The sequence below is a fragment of the Hylobates moloch genome, unplaced genomic scaffold (genome assembly GCF_009828535.3).
Source record: "Hylobates moloch isolate HMO894 unplaced genomic scaffold, HMol_V3 SCAFFOLD_12, whole genome shotgun sequence".
Classification (NCBI taxonomy): domain Eukaryota; kingdom Metazoa; phylum Chordata; class Mammalia; order Primates; family Hylobatidae; genus Hylobates; species Hylobates moloch.
Window position 1 is genome coordinate 96,734,301 of NW_026652287.1, and position 19,078 is coordinate 96,753,378.

Here is a 19,078-nt window from a genome sequence, read left to right on the forward strand (position 1 = left end):
CAGACATAGAAAATCCAAAATAGTCTTCAGAAAAACTCTTAGAATGAAAAAGTGAAATATAAATTTTATTTCTATATAACAGAAGCAATAATCAGAAATTTAAAAAAATTAAACTCTCATTTATAGTAGTACCAGAAAATTCACATGGACATACAAAGGATCTAGAATAGCTAAGACCATCTAAAAGGAACAAAGTGGAGGGACTTAAACTTCTACCTATCAAATCTCATTAAAGAGCTACAATAACACTGCATGAGATTGCAGTAAGTATAGAAAAATAGAGTTAGAGAGGATAGGTACGTAGGTAGGTAGGTAGTCTCTATACATTTATAGAATAGAGATGCTCTCTCTTCATCTATCTGGACTCTCGATTGTATTTATATATAATAAGTCCAGGAAGAGATCCATACATATGCAATCCCATGATTTATGACAGAGGTAACTCATCTTTTCAATAAATGAGTTGGGTCAATTGGATATCTAAAAATAATGCACCTCAACCCTTACTTTACAGAATATACAAAGTGAATTCCAAATTGATTGTGGCAATAAATGTGGAAGATAAAACAATAAAGCTAGAGGAAATAATAAGAGATTATCTTCATGACCTTGGTGTTAGCAAAGCTTTCATAAATAGGATGCACTTTTGAAAATACCAATCATAAAGAAAAGACTGATGGATTGGACTATATTTTAAGATACCATAAAGAGGGCAAAACGGCAAGCCACAGAGTGGGAGAAATTTTTATATATACCCCAACAAAGGACCTGTTTCTAGATTATATTAAGAATTCCTGTATATATGAATGAGAAAAAGACACCTCAATATAAATTGGACCAAAGACCTGTACTTCAAAAGAGACCTATACTTAAGTTCAGTGTTACTAGTTTTCAGGGATGTGACATTAAAAACATAGTACGGTGGTATATGACACATGCAAAACATACCAGAACAGCCACAGCTTTAAACAGAAATTGTCAGAGTTTGTGAAGATGTGGAATAACTGGAGCTGGTGGAAAATATAAATTAGAAAATTGTCGAGGTGCATTATTTTTAGATATCCAATTATTTTTAGATATCAGCTTAAAGAGGAATATACATGTACCTGATGGCCCAGCAAATTCCATTTTCATGTATATGCCTAATAGAAATGTGACATATATGCATCAAAAGATATTTTTATTCATAACACCAAAAAATTGGAAGTAACTCAACTGGCCATCAACTGGAAAAATGAATAAATTGTGTCACATTCATACAATGAAAACTATGTATCAATAAGAATGAACAAACTATTGCTTCATTCAACAACATGGATGAAACTCAAAAAAGCCAGACAGGAAAGATTACATATTGCAAGATTCTATTCATATGCAGTAAAAACAAAGACATATATATACACACACCTGGTCAGTGACTAGGAGGTAGCACCAGGGAGACTCCTTGAGTGCTGACCATGTTCTATTTCTTGACCTGGGTGATGATTACATGAATATGTTCATTTTGAAAAGAAGTGTATATGCAAGTTGCACATTTCTGACTTCTCCTTTTCTGTCTACGTTATAATTCAATCAGAAGAATTTTTACTTAAAAGAATTTTTGCTTTTTACTTGAAAGAACTGTGTTTGGCAAGAGGAAAATATAGAATGCTATATTTTAGCATGATAGAAATAACTAAAATTTGAAGTATCTGACTTGTCTACCAACAGGCTTAAAATGCCTGGAATGTCTAGAAAGGAAGGCATAATAACACAAGGGTCGGTTCTGACATTTCAGGGTAGTTTGTGTTCTCCTGAGGACCAACAAGGATTAATAACTCCTGGGTGACAACTGCTTTATTTTCTGTTTCTAATCTGTTGCTTTCACTCGTGGCCTCCATAAATAAACTAAGCAATTAATCTTCATCCTTTGACAAATGACCACTTGTCTCTGGAGGCTCAATGACAAGGTCAGAGACCAAAATGCTCTATTTGTATCTAGTATATAAATTATGTCATGAAGATAACGCTAATGTTAAGTAAAATTAACGTAGCCACTTTATTTTTTTTTTAAAAAAAAGCCATTCCTATCTTTAACATGGGAAGAATTCCACAATGAAAGCAATAGAGCACAAAAGAAAATACAAATATATTAATGCTAATTATTACCTCTTTGTTTCCTACCTTGATTACCTGCTAAAAGGATTAAGTCAGACATGAGATAATTCATTACTATAAAATAGGTGGACTATTTAGTGCAGTTAAGTAGCAAAGAGATACAACCATAATAATCATGGTAAACACATATTGTTTCAACATATTAATAAACCAGTTAACATTAGCTTTCCAAAATGTTTCTTGTATTTTTCTGAATAAAAAATAGTAGCGAAATAGCAAAACAACAACAACAACAACGAAGATGTGTAACATTCTCTAATATATTACCTTGAGTGTAGGGAAACCCTCATATATTGCTGGTTGAAATGATAATTGCCCCAACATATTTGGAAAGTAATTCTGGCAATAAATGTTAAGGTGTAAAAGGTAAATGGCACATGACTAAATAAAACGACTTTAGAGAATCAATAATACAAAAATCGAAAGCACTTGTACACAAGAATATATATAAATAAGCAAGCATGTACAAAAACTAGAAAAAACCTCTATAGAGAATGATGCTATGAATCAGGATACAGCCAGTCCATGAAGTGTTAGGTAGCCATTTAAAAGGATGTGTTCAATAATGATAATCATATGTAGCCTTTATTGAGTCATCATTGTATGCCAGGTACCATTCTATGTTTTATTTGAATAAACTGATTTAATCCTTATAAAAAGATGATATAGGAACTATTATAATTTCTTTTTTTTTAACTTTTATTTTAGGTTTGTAAAGGAAAGAGGTTTAATTGACTCACAGTTCTGCAGAACCAGGGACGCTGCAGGAAACTTACAATTGTGGCAGAAGGGGAAGCAAACATGTCCTTCTTCACATGGGGGCAGCAAGGAGAAGTGTGGAGTGAAGTGGGGGAAAAGGCCCTTATAAAACCATCAGATCTCATGAGAACTCACTCACTATTACAAGAACAGTATGGTGGTAACTGCCCCCATGATTAAATTACCTCCCACCAGGTCCCTCTCACGACACATGGGGAATATGGGAACTATAGTTCAAGATGAGATTTGGGTGGGGACACAGCCAAACCATTTCATTCTGCCCCTGGCCCCTCCCAAATCTCATGTCCTCACAATTCAAAACACAATCAGGCCTGTCTAACAGTCCCCCAAAGTCTTAATTCATTCCAGCATTAACTCAAAAGTCCAACTCCAAAGTGTCATCTGAGACAAGGCAAGTCCCTTCCGCCTATAAACCTATAAAATCAAAAGCAGGTTAGTTACTTCCTCGATACAATGGGGGTACAGACATTGGATAAATATACCCCTTCCAAATGGGAGAACTTGGCCATAATAAAGGGGCCACAGGCCCCATGCAACTTCAAAATCCAAAAGGGTGGTCATTAAAACTTAAAGTTCCAAAATGATCTCCTTTGACTCCATGTCACACACCCAGGGCTTGCTGATGCAAACCCACAGCCTTGGGCAGCTCTGCCCCTGTGGGTTTGCAGGGTGTAGCCCCCCTCTTGGCTGCTTTCATGGGCTGGTGTTGAGTGTCTGTGGCTTTTCCAGGTGCACAGTACAAGCTTTCAGTGGATCTACCATTCTGGAGTCTGGAGGATGGTGGCCCTCTTCTCACAGTTCCACTAGGCAGTGCCCCAGTGGGGACAATGTATGGGAGCTCTGACCCTACATTTTTTTTCTGTACTGCCCTAGCAGAGGTTCTCCATGAGGGCCCTGTCTCTGCAACATACTTCTGCCTAGACATCCAGGCATTTCCATATATCCTCTGAAATCTAGGTTGAGGTTCCCAAACCTCAATTCTTTAGTTCTGTGCACCCACAGGCACAACACCATGTGGAAGCTGCCAAGGCTTGGGGCTTTCACCTCTCTGATGCCATGGCCTGAGCTGTACCTTGGCCCCTTTTAGCCATGGCTGGAACAAGTGGGAGGCAGGACCCCAAGTCCCTAGGCTGCACACAAGAGGGGCCATCCTGGACCCGGCCCCTGAAACCATTTTTCCCTCCTAGGCCCTGGGCCTGCCCCGAAGGTCTCTGACTTGCCCTGGAGCACAAATTGTGACGTTTTCTCCATTGTCTTGGTGATTAACATTTGGCTCCTTGTTACTTATACAAATTTCTGCAGCAGGCTTGAATTTTTCCCCAGAAAATGAGTTTTTCTTTTCTATTGCATTGTCAGGCTGCAAATTTTCCAAACTTTTATGCTCTGCTTCCTCTTGAACACTTTGCTTCTTAGAAATTTCTTCTGCCAGATACCCTTAATTATCTCTCTGAAGTTCAGAGTTCCACAGATCTCTAGGGATGGCAGGGGCAAAATGCCGCCAGTCTCTTTGCTAAAGCATAACAAGAGTCACCTTTGCTCCAGTTTCCAACAAGTTCCTCATCTCCATCTGAGACCACCTCATCCTGGACTTTATTCTCCATATCACTATCAGCATTTTGGTCAAAGACATTCAACAGGTCTCTAGGAACTTCCAAACTTTCTCACATCTTCGTGTCTTCTGAGCCCTCTAAGTCTCTAGGAAGTTCCTAACTTTTCCATATTTTCCTGTCCTCTTCTGAGCCCTCCAAACTGTCCCAACCTCTGCCTGTTACTCAGTTCCAAAGTCACTTCCACATTTTCAGGTATCTTTACAACAGTACCCCACTTCTGTTACCAACTTACTGTATTAGTCTGTTCTCACACTGCTAATAAAGACATACCTGATACTGGGTAATTTGTAAAGAAAAGAGGTTTAATATACTCACAGTGCTGCAGGACTGGGGAGGCCTCAGGAAACTTACAGTCATGGTGCGAGGGGAAGCAAACACATCCTTCTTCACGTGGCAGCATCAAGGAGAAGTGCAGAGTGAGGTGAGGGAAAAGCCCCTTATGAAACCATCAGATCTCATGAGAACTCACTGTCACAAGAACAGTATGGAGGTAGCTATCCCCATGACTCAATTGCCTCTCACCGGGTCCCTCCCGTGACACATGGGGATTATGGGAACTACAGTTCAAGATGAGATTTGAGTGGGGACACAGCCAAACCTTATCAAACCCAGCACCCAATAGTTATCTTTTCTGCTCCTCTCCCTCCTCCCACCTTCTACCCTCAAGTAGACCCTGGTGTTTGTTGTTCCCTTCTTTGTGTCCATAAGTTCTCATAATTTAGCTTCCACTTATAAGTGAAAATGTGGTATTTGGTTTTCTGTTCCTGCGTTAGTTTGCTGAGGATAATAGCCTCTAGCTTCATCCATATTCCACAAAAGACATGATCACATTCTTCTTTTATGGCTGCATAGTATTCCATGGTGTATATGTACGACATTTTCTTTATCCAATCTGTCATTGATGGGCATTTAGGTTGATTCCATGTTGATATGGTTTGGCTCTGTGTCTCTACCCAAATCTCATCTCAAATTATAATTCCCATGTGTCAAGGAGGGACCTGGTAGGAGGTGATTGGATAATGCGAGTGGTTTCCCCCATGCTGTTCTTGTGATAGTGAGTTCTCATGAGATCTGATAGTTTAAAAGTGGCTCTTCCTCCTTTGTTCTCTCTTTCCTCCCACACTTCGAAGAGGGTGCTTGCTTTCCCTTTGCTTTCTGCCATAATTATAAGTTTCCTGAGTCCTCCCTGGCCATGCGGAACTGTGAGTCAATTAAACCTCTTTTCTTATAAATCACCCAGTCTCAGGCAGCTCTTTATAGCTCTATGAAAACAGACCAATACACATGTCTTTGCTATTGTGAATAGTGTTGCAGTGAACATTTGTGTGCACATGTCTGAAGTCTTAATGGTAGAATGATTTATATTTCTCTGGGTATATAACTAGTAATGGGATTACTGAGTCTAATGATAGTTCCACTTTTAGCTCTTTGAGGAATCGCCATACTGCTTTCCACAATGGTTGAACTAAGTTACACTCCCACCAACAGTGTATAATGTTCCCTTTTTCTCTGCAACCTTACTAGCATCTGTTATTTTTTGACTTTTTAATATAACAGGTGTGAGATGGTATCTCATTGTGGTTTTGATTTGCATTTCTCTAATGATCAGTGATATTGAGCTTTTACTCATATTCTTCTTGGGTGCATGTATGTCTTCTTTTGAAGTATCTGTTCATATCCTTTGCCCGTTTTTTAGTGGGATTGTTTTTCTCTTGTAAATTTGGTTTCAGTTTCTCATAGATGCTGGATATTAGACATTCATCAGATGCATAGTTTGCAAATACTGTCTCCCATTCTCTAGGTTGTCTGTTTACTCTTATAGTTTCTTTTGCTATGCAGAAGCTCTTAAGTTTAATTAGATCCCACTTGCCAATTTTTGCTTTTGTCGTGATTGTTTTTAGTGTCTTTGTCATGAGATCTTTGCTCATTTCCATGTCCAGCTTTGTATTGCCTAGGTTATCTTTCAAGGTTTGTATAGTTTTGGAAAGGCAATACTATTCACGATTGCCGCAAAAAGAATAAAATACCTAGGAATACAGCTAACCATGGAGGTGAAAGATCCCTGCAATGAGAATTATGGAACACTGCTCAAAGAAATCAGGGAAGACACAAACAAATGGAAAAGCATCCCATGCTCATGGATATGAAGAATCAATATCATTAAAATGGCCATACTGTCCAGAGCAATTTACAGATTCAATGCTATTCTTATCAAACTACCAACAACATTCTTCACAGAACTAGAAAAAACTATTTTAAAATTAATGGAACTAAAATTATGGAACCAAAAGAGAGCCTAAATAGCCAAGGCACTCTTAAGCAAAAAGAACAAAACTAGAGGCATGTTACTTGACTTCAGACTACACTACGGGGCTACAGTAACCACAACAGCATGGCACTGGTATAAAAACAGGCACATAGACCAATGGAACAGAATAGGGAACCGAGAAATGTTGCCACATACCTATGGCCATCTGATTTTCAACAAAGGTGACAAAAACAAGCGACGGGGAAAAGGCTTCCTGTTCAATAAATGGTGCTGGGGTAGCTGGCTAGCCATAAGCAGAAGACTGAAGCTGGACCCCTTATTTATACCATATACAAAAATCAATTCAAAATAGATAATTTCTAGCTTATGTATGTGGAAATTAAAGTTTAAACAGATCAAACATTTTACCAGTTTCACATAGCTGGTAAGTGGTGAGGTCTGAATTTGAAACAAGCAGTCCTACTCCAGAATGCACTTTTTTTTTTTTTTTTTTTTTGAGATGGAGTTTTGCCCGGGTTGGAGTGCAATGGTGTGATCTTGGCTTGCTGCAACCTCTGCTTCCTGGGTTCAGGCAATTCTCCTGCCTCAGCCTTTCGAGTAGCTGGGATTATGGGCACCCACTACCATGCCTGGTTAATTTTTTGTATTTTTAGTAGAGACAGGGTTTCACTGTGTTGGCCAGGCTGGTCTTGAACTCCTGACCTTGTGATCCTCCCGCCTCACCCTCCCAAAGTGTTGGGATTACAGGCGTGAGCCACAGCACCCGACCCCAGGATGCACACTCTTAACACTATGTAGTTATTCTGCCTCCCTGAATTGATTAAGGAGAGATTTGTCTTACATATCGCTAACTGAAAAAGCAAATAATGGAAACCTAATAATTCTGTTTTTTTAAAAAAAGAAAAAAACCATCTGGAAGGATACCCTCCAATCTGGAAACATTGATTATATTAGGATTGATCAAGGAAGGAAGAGATTATTAATTTTTTATTTATTCACCTCTCTATTGTTTGCAGTTATAGAAAACACTGGAATACTTTATCATTTTTTTAATCCAAGAAAGTGACAAAAAAGTTAACAAAAACCAGCCTTCAAATACAATATCCACATTTAGGTTCATTATGCTTTTTTAAGAATAAAATGAATGACTGGCTCATTTAACAAGTAGTCAAGAAATTAATAAAAACTTGTTCTCTAATTTTTTTTTTTTTTTTTTTTTTTTTTTTTACCAGGATTCAGACCCACAGGGCTGTAACTCATTGTGGTCATTCTACACAAGTATATACCTAGATTGGCATGAAGTGGGTCCCCAGCAAACATTTGTTTTCTTTCCTTCATTTTTGTTCTCTCTTCCCTGTCCTTCCCCCAATCAATAACCAGTGCTATGACCACAAAAGCAGTCTTTATTTTCCATTTTTCAGCCTGCCCAGGATGACTTTGGCTGTACTAGCTCTTGCTCTTGATAACACGGTGCCTCTTTCAGGTACACTGATCTCCAAACATAACTTCCTGGTGCATCCTTCTTCACTGTGTCAAGACTTATGCTCCAAATGAGAGAGGGAGATTTGCCAACTGGTCAATCTGTTATGCAGGAAAGCATTTTATTAGGAGAAGGGCCAAAAGTCTTACATTTAGAACCATGTACAATGATTACCTAAATACAAATAGTCCATATTTTTAGAAGTGTTCGCTGTTTTATGGGCTCATGTATGAATCTTAATAGGATGTAGAATGATATATGTGCCATTTCAGCAGTTTAGAGGTATGAAACTTTGTGCCTTACCTGAGGCACACAAGTTAACTATCTTTCATATAAAATTATTAGAAATTGGTATTTGAGTATTTTGAAAACTTTGTCAACAGTTTGAAACAATGCATTTCATGAACACTTTTATGTTTTTCCTCAGGTCCCATTTGATATCTCGCTGCCATCTATATTCAGTCTTGAGAGACTTTTTGATCTGGCTAATGGTTGCATTTTATCAGGAGGAAGCCTTTTCAACTGGATTGTGTCAATTATTCCCTGAACATCCTATACACGGTAACCTTATAAAGGATTTAATTGTTGTTGTTTCTCTTGGTTTGAGCTAAGTTTTTGGAACGGTCCTCTTACAACAACAAACATAAAATTGTTTTTTTACACAAGCTAAATTTCTTTAAAATTATTTTGGGGAATGTCTTAAATTGTACTTCAATTAAATGACAGTGCTGCTGCTTATTAAAACTATCTTACAGAGCTATTCGTCGAAAGCAAGTTTGTGTGCAGTGCAACTGTTTTCACGTTTGGAGTCATTTATGTTTAGGTTGTTTTTGGACAGGTCCATAAAGCAAGATTGGATTAAACCAGTGGTTCTCAATTGGGAGTGATTTTGTCCATTAGGTGACATTTGACAGTGTCTGGAGACATATTTGGTTGTTGTCGCTGGTAGAGTACTAGTGGTATCCAGTGAGTAAACATCCTACAATCCACAAGACGGCTCCCACAACAAAGAATTATCAAGCCCAAAATGTCGCTAACGCTAGTCTTGAAAAACCCTTGATTAAACCCCAACATGTGGTAATTTCAACTTTGGAAATTCTCTAAATGGCTTGGGAAAAAATCTGTAGCAAATGAGACCTTCCATATTTTATACTTCTGAGAGGCAATATTGCATAGAATTTTAGAGTACCAGCTTTAGAATTGTATAGACCTGGGTTTAAATAGTAACTTTGCCATTTGCTAGCTTTGCTACTTTGGAGAATTAAATACTATAAGTTTTTATTTCCTCATCTGTAAAATGGGGATGTTAGTATCTATCTCATAGGATTGCTGTGTGTATTAATTAGGTGAGTTGAAGTAATAAGGGGCTTAGCACAATGCCTGATGTAATAATAGAGTGCTGGGAGCATTGTTTCCCTGCCAAATTGGAAAAGGACCGTGCATTTCTGACTCATTTTGTCTAGCGTCTAAAAACGCCACATGTGAATGCTTCCCAGATGCTAGTCAGTGAATGAATACTCATGGTTTAAAAAAATAACAACACAAATGTGTTTTTCTAAAGCTGAATTGGTTTAATGTATCATCCTCTGTTCTGAATTTCCTACTAGTATTAAAAAGGCCTTTAAAAAAAAATGAAACAACGGTAATAGTAGCTGGCAATTGGCATTTTAAAATAGTCTCCTTTGATAATATAAGAAAAAGTAGAAATTTTATGTTACTCCCTAAGCTTTTAAATGTTGACATCTATGAAGTTCTAAAGTCTGGGAAGAGCGAAAGTAGAATTGTTCTAGAATACTATGTAGAGGAAACAAGCCTTTAGCAAAGCATTTAAGGATAGGAAGGATTTTCATAGTTGAAAATTTGCTAAAAAATTTTGCTAGAAGGGGGCACACTGGAGGAGAACAGAGGCATAAAAACAAAAATACATATGGTTTATATTCAAAGGACTTGACTGTGACTTCCCTGGAGTGTGCACAGTCATGATGGAAAATAAACTGTAAGGAGAAACTAGAATGAAGACTTCAGGAATGAATCAGTAGATGATAGGGTGCCATTACAAGTGACTGAGGAGAGAAGTGACAAGTTCCTGACACTAGTACGGATTTAATAAATATTGGAAGAATGAAAGGAATGAGTGGAACGAATGATGGCCTGGCCTCCAGGGCAGATAAGAATGCAAGATATAATGAAAGGGAAAGAAACAAAAGACAAGAAGACCGATAGGAAACCATGTTTTAATGAAAGAGAAAAAGAACCAAATATTTACTCATAAATTCAAAGGGAAAAATTGTTGCCTGATGTCTATACCCTCATATGAAATAAAGTTTGATTCAAACAGAAAAGCCTTTTGGATGGTAATGGCTCTTATGTGAAGATGGCTTCTGAGTCCTTTGGTCTGAGGCTGGGGTTTACACATTTCTTTGCTGGGTTAGAGATCACTTTGAAGGGTTTGCATTTCTCAATGGTGAGAGTTTATTTATTATGCAAAGCTAGTTATCAAGGTCAAGAAAGGTGCAACAAAGTACCTACACATTTAATACAGGTGTGGAAACAGCATGACTCATAACCAAGACAATTTACCTCAACCTCATGTTAGTTTCCCATGAATGCAAATGCCCATCTTCTGGTTTCTGTCACTAATAAGTTTTTACTAGTTAGATACTTTTCATTTTTCTTTACTTTAGTGAACGTAAGTGCTTGTACTCTTTTTATAGAACCCTAGAACAATACCTGGCACATAGGTCTATAATATTTGTTGGATGGATGGATGGATGGGTGGATGGATGGATGGATGAATGGATGGATGGATATAATCCAGGAAAGATGGCACTATGGAGTTCTAAAAAAAGGAGGGAGGCAGAGGTATCACCAACACTCCACCATCATTACCGCTAACATTATTGCCTACCCTTTCTGGAGCATTTACCTGCCAGGCACATATTTGTAAGTGCTTCAGTGCATTTTCTCCCTCCTGTCTTCACAAGAATTCTGACCACGATGCACATAGTATTACTGACCCTATATCACAGATGAGGAAACGAAAACATAAGGCAGTTAAATAACTTGGCTAACAATCACAGTTAGTCGGAAGTAGAGCCAGGATTTAAATCCTCCCGGAAGAATGTGAGCTCTTCATCGCTAAGCTGGCCCCCTCTGCCCTTCTACCCACTCCATGGCTCTGGGAAATTGGATAGTAAAGGGAGAGGAAGACATAGTTGAGGTTCAAGCTAAAACTGGGACACTTGTTATCTGCCCTGGGGGCTGATTTTAAAAAATGACTTGCAGACCTTAATGGATGCCCCAATAATCCATGGAAGGGGGTCCCCAATGTTATCAGTTATCTGTGCTCATATATTGGTTTCCTCTGGGGAAGGCAGATCTCTTCCAACTATTGCAGATAACATTTCAGCACTTTTTTTTTTTTTTTACTTTTTCTTCACTTTCAGTTCTTACAGATGCTGTTATTCTTGAGTGTTGTTTTGCCTGAGAGAAATACTGTCTAAAACTGCACCAGACCATACAGTAACAGTTTCCCCGTTTTAAACCATCATTCCAAAATTCCCCATCTTTTCTAAAATAGGAGAAACACTCACTGGTTAAAGCTGTAACTTTCTGTGCAAGGCGGTAAGGAAATGATGATGAACTGGGCTGAAGTACAAACAAAAAGAAAATTCAAAATCTACAGGATGAAAGATGTGTTTATTTCCAGAAATGTCTTTCAGAGTTTTTTTTAAAGACCAGATTACACAATTTGCAGCTGGTTTTTGAAATTGTACCGTATCTGCAAATGCTTTATAGCAGACACCTGCAATGTTTTCTATTTGTTTTAATTATAACAGAGAATGACAGGAGGCAAACTGAAAGGGGGAGAAGAAGGGGAGCAGATACAGGCGAGGGAAGTCAGGAAAGAGGGAAGAGAAGCCCATGCCAGCAGCTAAGTGATAGGTAATAAAACTGCAGCACTTCCCATATCTTTCTCCATATCAACCTCCAAGAGATTGCTTTAGAAATTGACCACCTGCCAGCTATTCAGAGGCTTAAATGCGGTGGTCTTGGTTCACTTCACGCGTAGACACTTTACACAGTCCCCAGCTCAGCCGACTTGTTCGTCACAGAATTGCAGGAGGGAAGTGGTAAATTTCTGGAGAGTAGAAATGTACTCTCCAGAAACTTGGTTTCTGCCTGCAGTCTGCATTGCCCTTCCTGCCCCTTTTGAGCAACATCATGCAAATCCCTCCATCCAGTTCAAATGACCATGCAGAAGGGTGTCTGCCTCCGAGGACTCCTAGAGCACTTCCAGGTGCCCTGCTCATTTGGCTCTTAACAGTGTCCTTGGACACATAGTTTTTTATTGTATTTTCATATAACAGCCTTAAAACAGTAGCTCAAGGGTGTCATAAGTGTGTGAGCCTGCTCCACATTACTCTAGGTTACATTCAGTTTGAGACTGCATACATTGTTTTTCCTAATGCATCGTGGAACTTATAGGGTGCCCATAAAACCTGAAAACTTAAATGAAATATACATGTCATCCTACACATCTTCATCCCTAAAAAAGATTTAAATATTATTATTATTTATTTAATATTATCTATGTATGCATAGGATTGAACAAGCCCCTAAGGGGGTTAGGGGAGAAAACAGTGAACCCAGAAGTCTACTGCTGAACTAATCTTTGCCATTTTCTCTCATTTGAAATGCTATGGTATATTCTACAAAATGAGCTCCCACCCATTTGCCTAACAAGACTTTTGCAAATTTCTGATGCATTGATTATAATAGTAAAAACAAAGGAAAACCCATGGAATATCCATCAGGTGGAATGGATAAAGAAATAGTGGCATAGTCATACAAGAGAATATTTTATAGAAGTTACAAATAAGTAAATAATGAATAACTAAACAACATTCGTAAATTGATTAATAACAGAGATATATATCAATCTGGATTCATCTAAAAAGCAGGTTTAGCAAAAGAAAATCAAGTGTTGCAGGATATATGTAAGAAGATACCATCGTATACCATTTGTATAAAGCTTAAACACAGGCAAAATAACATAATATAGTATTTATGGATGAGTACATATATACTAAAAATATTTTTAACACAAGTTCATTAATGATTGACACCAAATTCAGGTTTGTGGTCACCTCTTGGATAAAGGAGGGAGGATGAAACTAGGGAAAATGCTCAGGAGGTTTCATTTGTCTTCGTAAAATTTTCTGTCTTAAGCTGAATGTTTGTTATATTAGTCTCTACTTCTTTTGCATACATAATGTGTTTCTTAAATTAAAAACACATCGATTCCCTTCCTCATCTTGTTGGCTGGCAAGCTTTGTATAGTTATTGGCTCGCCTATCAGTAAATAACTAATAAATTGAACTATGATTCTCATCTCATTATATGACTGGAACTAAGTAGTTCACATCTGGTTTCATTATTTTGGGTTTTAATGACAACTAAAAATCATTTTGAAACTAATGTTAAACTATATACATATGCCCAATTTTAGAAAACTCAATCCATGAAAATATTAAATTTCAATATAAGATAGTAGAGCCTTAATAAATGTTTAATTAAATTGAGTCAGATTCGCTGTTCAATTCCTATCCATTTTAAGTTCCTCATTATACTTTAAATTATTTGATTTTCCAAAATTAGATATATGCAGAACTTTTTACATGACTGTTATGCAAAATAAGATTTACTTGTAAAATCCATCTATCATCCATAATTTTGATGTTAAAAAATATATTAAGAAAGAAGTTTCTCTTTACTAACACTCATTTTCTTTTCTTTTTTTTTTTTTTAGCATTTAGAAATTTTTATTATGATTTGCCAAAATAATTGTATAACTCTTGAAGCTGATGATAATAAATACATTAAGCTTGCGTTTTTGTATCTTTGTTTTTTACTTCATTTTTCTAAGGATTTATTTTATCTCATTCACCCCATTGAAGCAGTCTGGTTGCCAGTTGGGCACCCTTATTAGCAGGTGAAACGCCAAAACTTATCTCACCAACCGGCAGGGTGTTCTGTGCTCTTCAGCCATGGTTTTGTAGTTGAATTCTTGTATCCTGTCTATGTAAAAACAAACTTGTATGCGCTGCCTGTTCTGTGGGGAATTCCCCATCAATTACTATTACTTTCTCTTTTTTTCTTTTTTGTTTTCTTTCTTTCTTTTTTTTTTATTTTTTATTTTTTATTATACTTTAGGTTTTAGGGTACATGTGCACAATGTGCAGGTTTGTTACATATGTATCCATGTGCCATGTTGATTTCCTGCACCCATTAGCTCGTCATTTAGCATTAGGTATATCTCCTAATGCTGTCCCCGCCCCCCCTACCCCCCACCCCACAACAGTACCCGGAATGTGATGTTCCCCTTCCTGTGTCCATGAGTTCTCATTGTTCAATTCCCACCTATGAGTGAGAACATGTACTAACACTCATTTTCTATTTCTACTTTCCACTTCAGTAGAGCCTTATGAATTGCAACTTTGACTCTAAAATTTCCATAGCAACAGATATTTTTTGTCATAAGTACAGGCATGATTAAGAAGAAGGTTTCAGTGACAGCAGTTTTCTTCATAATTAAATTCATTAGTTAAAAAGCTGGGTTAAGAGGCATGGGAATTTTTTTCCAACAAGTAATAATTTGTAACATAACCTGTAATATATAAACCCTGTAAAATAACCATTTTCAACTGGAACTTTAGAGACTATTCAAAATTAATTGCAAATGAATTGCTTTTGTTCCTGTTTGATATTTAAGATAACTTTCATACATTTTGTATTTAACAGCTTAGAATGGAATAGGTCTAAAACCAGATTCTGCCCAAGTACAAACCACCCCGAACCATCCCTTTAAATTGTACATGATGTGAAAACTGAGTAGATGTCTAAGAAATTCAAAGATTTCTAAGTAGTTTCACAACTTGCCTAATTTAATTTTTCCCCACAAGATTCACAAGAATTTATTGGACTGATTTCTTTTCTTATCATTATAAATGCAATTCGGAACTAATGTAGAAAATCTACAAAATATTGAAAGGTGAAAATAAGTTACCCAGAAGTCAACCACTGTAAAATAACCATTGTTAATATTTAACTACATTTTCTATAGCCTATCTAATTATTTTCCCTCATAGCCAGAAATAAAACAAAACAATGTTCAGAAAAGCATTGAGAGTCAAGTCAACTGTTTATATTCCCTAAGTGTAACATAGACAGGCCTTTTCAGAGCTTATTGGCTGGGAAAATGCTCAAGTTGAAAACGTTTAGACCTGCTGGGGTTTGGATGAAATGCAGTTAGAATGATCAAGATGTAATTAGGGCCAAAGGAATTGTCCAGAGTTTGTTTTCCTAGTAATAAAGTATATCTAATGATCCATAGGAGGGAAAAAAATTAAATCTTCATTTTGTCCTTTGGAGGCTGGTCATTTAATCTCTTTTTCATAGATACATTAGTATTTCTCTGACAAACTGAGCTCATTCATTCAAGCATACATTTGTTCATTTGATAGATCTTATTCATTAGTCTGGTCCTCTGCTTCCTGGCAAAAATGTCCTTTCTCTTTATTTAAAAAAATATTTATCAAATTCTAGTACTATGCCAGGAACTGTGCACACAAGCAGTGACACTTAGGCAGTCCTTTCCTTCAAAAAGCTCACATCTGATCCAGCAATCTAACTACTGGCTATATATCCAAAGGAAATGAAATCAACATGTCTAAGAGATATCTGCCCTCCTGTGTTCATTGCAGCATTACTCTCAATAGCCAGGATATGGAATCAACCTAAGTCTCCATCAATGAATGAATGGCTAAATAAAATGTGGAATGTGTGTGTATATGTAATGAAATATTATTCCGCCTTAAAAAGTAAGGAAATTATGTCATTTGCCACAACGTGGATGAACCTGAAGGACATTATGCTAAGTTAAATAAGGCAGGCACAGAAAGACAAATACTGCATGATCTCACTTATGTATGGAATCTAAAAAAGTTAAACTCGTAGAAGCAGAGAGTGGTTACCAGGGACTAGGGGAGGGGCTGTTGAGGAGATGTTGGTCAAAAATACAAAATTTCAATTTAACAAGAAGAAGGTGTTCAAGAGTTCTGTTGCACAAAATAATGACTATGGTTGGTAACAATGTGTTGTACACTCAAAAATTGCTGAGAGAAGATCTTAACTGTTCTCACCACAGAAAATGAGTATGTGAGGAAATGCATATATTAATTGGCTCAATTTACCTATTCTATAATAATAATCAATGTATATATATTTCAGAATAACATGTTTGTACATGATAAATATATACAATTTTTATTCATCAATTTAAATAAAGACTCATACCTATGGCCTCAAGTCTTCATTCCGGACTCAACCCAGGCGTCTCCTCCACCATGGAACCTGTCCGTACCACTTCCTCCCTGGTGTCTCCATGTAACACATAGGTGCTCTTATCACACTCATTCTATTTTGCATGTGCTTGTTTGCATATCTGTCCTCTCCTTGAGGTCAGGCACCAAAGTAGGTAGATTTCAAGGAAACAAAGAAATTTATGTTCCCACTTTGTACAAAAATTTATTCTTAAGTTTAGATTTATATTTATTTGACTCCTATTGAGGTTGAATGTTTTTCACATTTTTTGGTCCACTGTATATTTTTCTGTTGTCATGCTTCTTCAGGATCTTTGCTCAATTTTTTACTTGTATGTTCATCTTTTTTTTTTTTTGAGATTTCCAAGATCCCTCAATAACAGGAATACAAACTGTTTTTATATATTTTTGTGATTTTTTTTGCATTCTCGTTTTCCTTTCCATTTTTGTTTATGGTTCAATGGTTCTTATTTTTTAAATTTTGGCAGTCTAATCTAGACCATTTAGTTATTCATATTTGAACTTGCTCAAAAAAATTTAAGGTAGCTTATAAGTATGCATTCAAAATAATGGTAAGATTAATTAAAACCAGACAAGAAAAATTAGCAAAGAAGACATGGTAGAAAAGTAAGATGGAGCCAGGAGTTGAGCCCTTTTTTTTCTTTTAATTTTTTTAACGTGCCATTCACCCTTTACGTTCACTGGGAGTCAACCATAGATTGGCTGTATGCTTTCCTGCAGCACTTGCTAACAAGTAAATACAGTGCTTTACAAGATCAACAGCATTTTAAGGGAAAAATAGACCACATACTTAGGAGATGCATTGCTATTACTGATCCTGGTACTCATTCCAGAAAATAAGTTTTCCTGTGAATCCTGATAATAACATCCCATAAAAAAACTGTCTTCAAGAGCAGCCCACAGGAAAATAAAACACATTTTATAGATCATTTCAAGGACTGTAGACTTTTCTTTCAAGGATTTGTCATTTAGTTTATTTTTGCAAAACAGTGTCCATTTCTGACTAATTAGTTTTAAACAATTTGGGAGACATGTAGCAAGGGAAGGGTATCAAGGAAAGGAATGTTTTTATTGACCTTAAAAATAGTTTAATTTTTCTTTGAGGAAAAATAATATGTTTTTTTTTTCTTAGAACAATTTTGCTGGTTAAAAATATTTTTCAAATATATTTTGGGTTGTATGGAAAAAACACACCAAAACGGCTATTTCTCAAGACTTCAAAGGCTGATTCTTTGAACTGCTTGAAATAAGTTGGTTGATCAATCTTGACATTGCATCCAAAATGAATACAATATACAAGTAGTGCTTCAGCAATTCAGATAACCACAAGTACATAGTTCCGCCTGAGGTGCTAGAAGTCAAATTCAAAAGTAGAGAAGAGAAATAGTTCTGCAAGAGCTGAGTCGATATGGGAATACTATTTGATGTATACATTTCTGGATTGGTGATTGAGGAAAATTAATTTCTCTGACATGAAAATTAATACTTTTAGTTGAGTTGGAATTATAATTTTTGTAAGAAAATAGATTATTATGGGCCGGGAGTGGTGGCTCATGCCTGTAATTCCAGCACTTTGGGAGGCCGAGGCGGGTGGATCACCTGAGATCGGGAGTTGGAGACCAGCCTGACCAACATGGCGAAACCCTATCTCTACTAAAAATACAAAATTAGCTGAGCGTGGTGGTGCATGCCTGTAATCCCAACTACTTGGGAGGCTGAGGCAGGAGAATCGCTTGAAACTGGGAGGCAGAGGTTGCAGAGAGCCGAGATTATGCCATTGCACTCCAGCCTGGGCAACAAGAGCAAAACTCCATCAACCAAAAATGGAAGGAAGGAAGGAAGGAAGGAAGGAAGGAAGGAAGGAAGGAAGGAAGGACGGAAGGACGGAAGGAAGGAAGGTTATTACATTTAGGCCGGGCGTGGTGGCTCACGCCTTTAATCCCAGCACTTCTGGATGCCGAGGTGGTCGGATCACAAGGTCAAGAGATTGAGACCATCCTGGCCAACATGGTGAAACCCCATCTCTACTAAAAATACAAAAATTAGCTGAGTGTGGTGGTGCATGCCTGTAGTCCCAGCTACTCTGGAGGCTGAGACAGGAGAATCTCTTGAACCTAGGAGGTGGAAGTTGCAGTTAGCCCAGATCACACCACTGCACTCCAGCCTGGCGACAGAGTGAGACTCCATCTCAAAGAAAAAAAAAAAATTACATGATCAGATAGGAACACAGATCACTGTGAAATAAAATCAAAGTGACAGAAGATTTCAAAGACACAAAGCACAAGAAATTATGTTGAGTAAACATAGAATCAGTTTCCTAGGCCAGTTACCTAAAAGGTAAAGAAAAACTTTTTACTTTTTTTTTTTTTTTTTTTTT

General features: G+C 37.1%; 1 protein-coding gene across 1 annotated transcript in view; it reads left to right on the plus strand.

Moving 5' to 3' along the window:
* The window catches only part of CFAP54 (cilia and flagella associated protein 54), a 378,083-nt gene that overhangs the window by 353,651 nt on the left and 5,354 nt on the right, over nucleotides 1–19,078 (plus strand). The window contains exon 62 of the mRNA XM_058425781.1: nucleotides 8,724–8,857. Coding sequence (XP_058281764.1) covers nucleotides 8,724–8,843 — 120 coding nt within the window. The 3' untranslated portion in view covers nucleotides 8,844–8,857. The remainder of the gene's footprint in view (nucleotides 1–8,723; nucleotides 8,858–19,078) is intronic.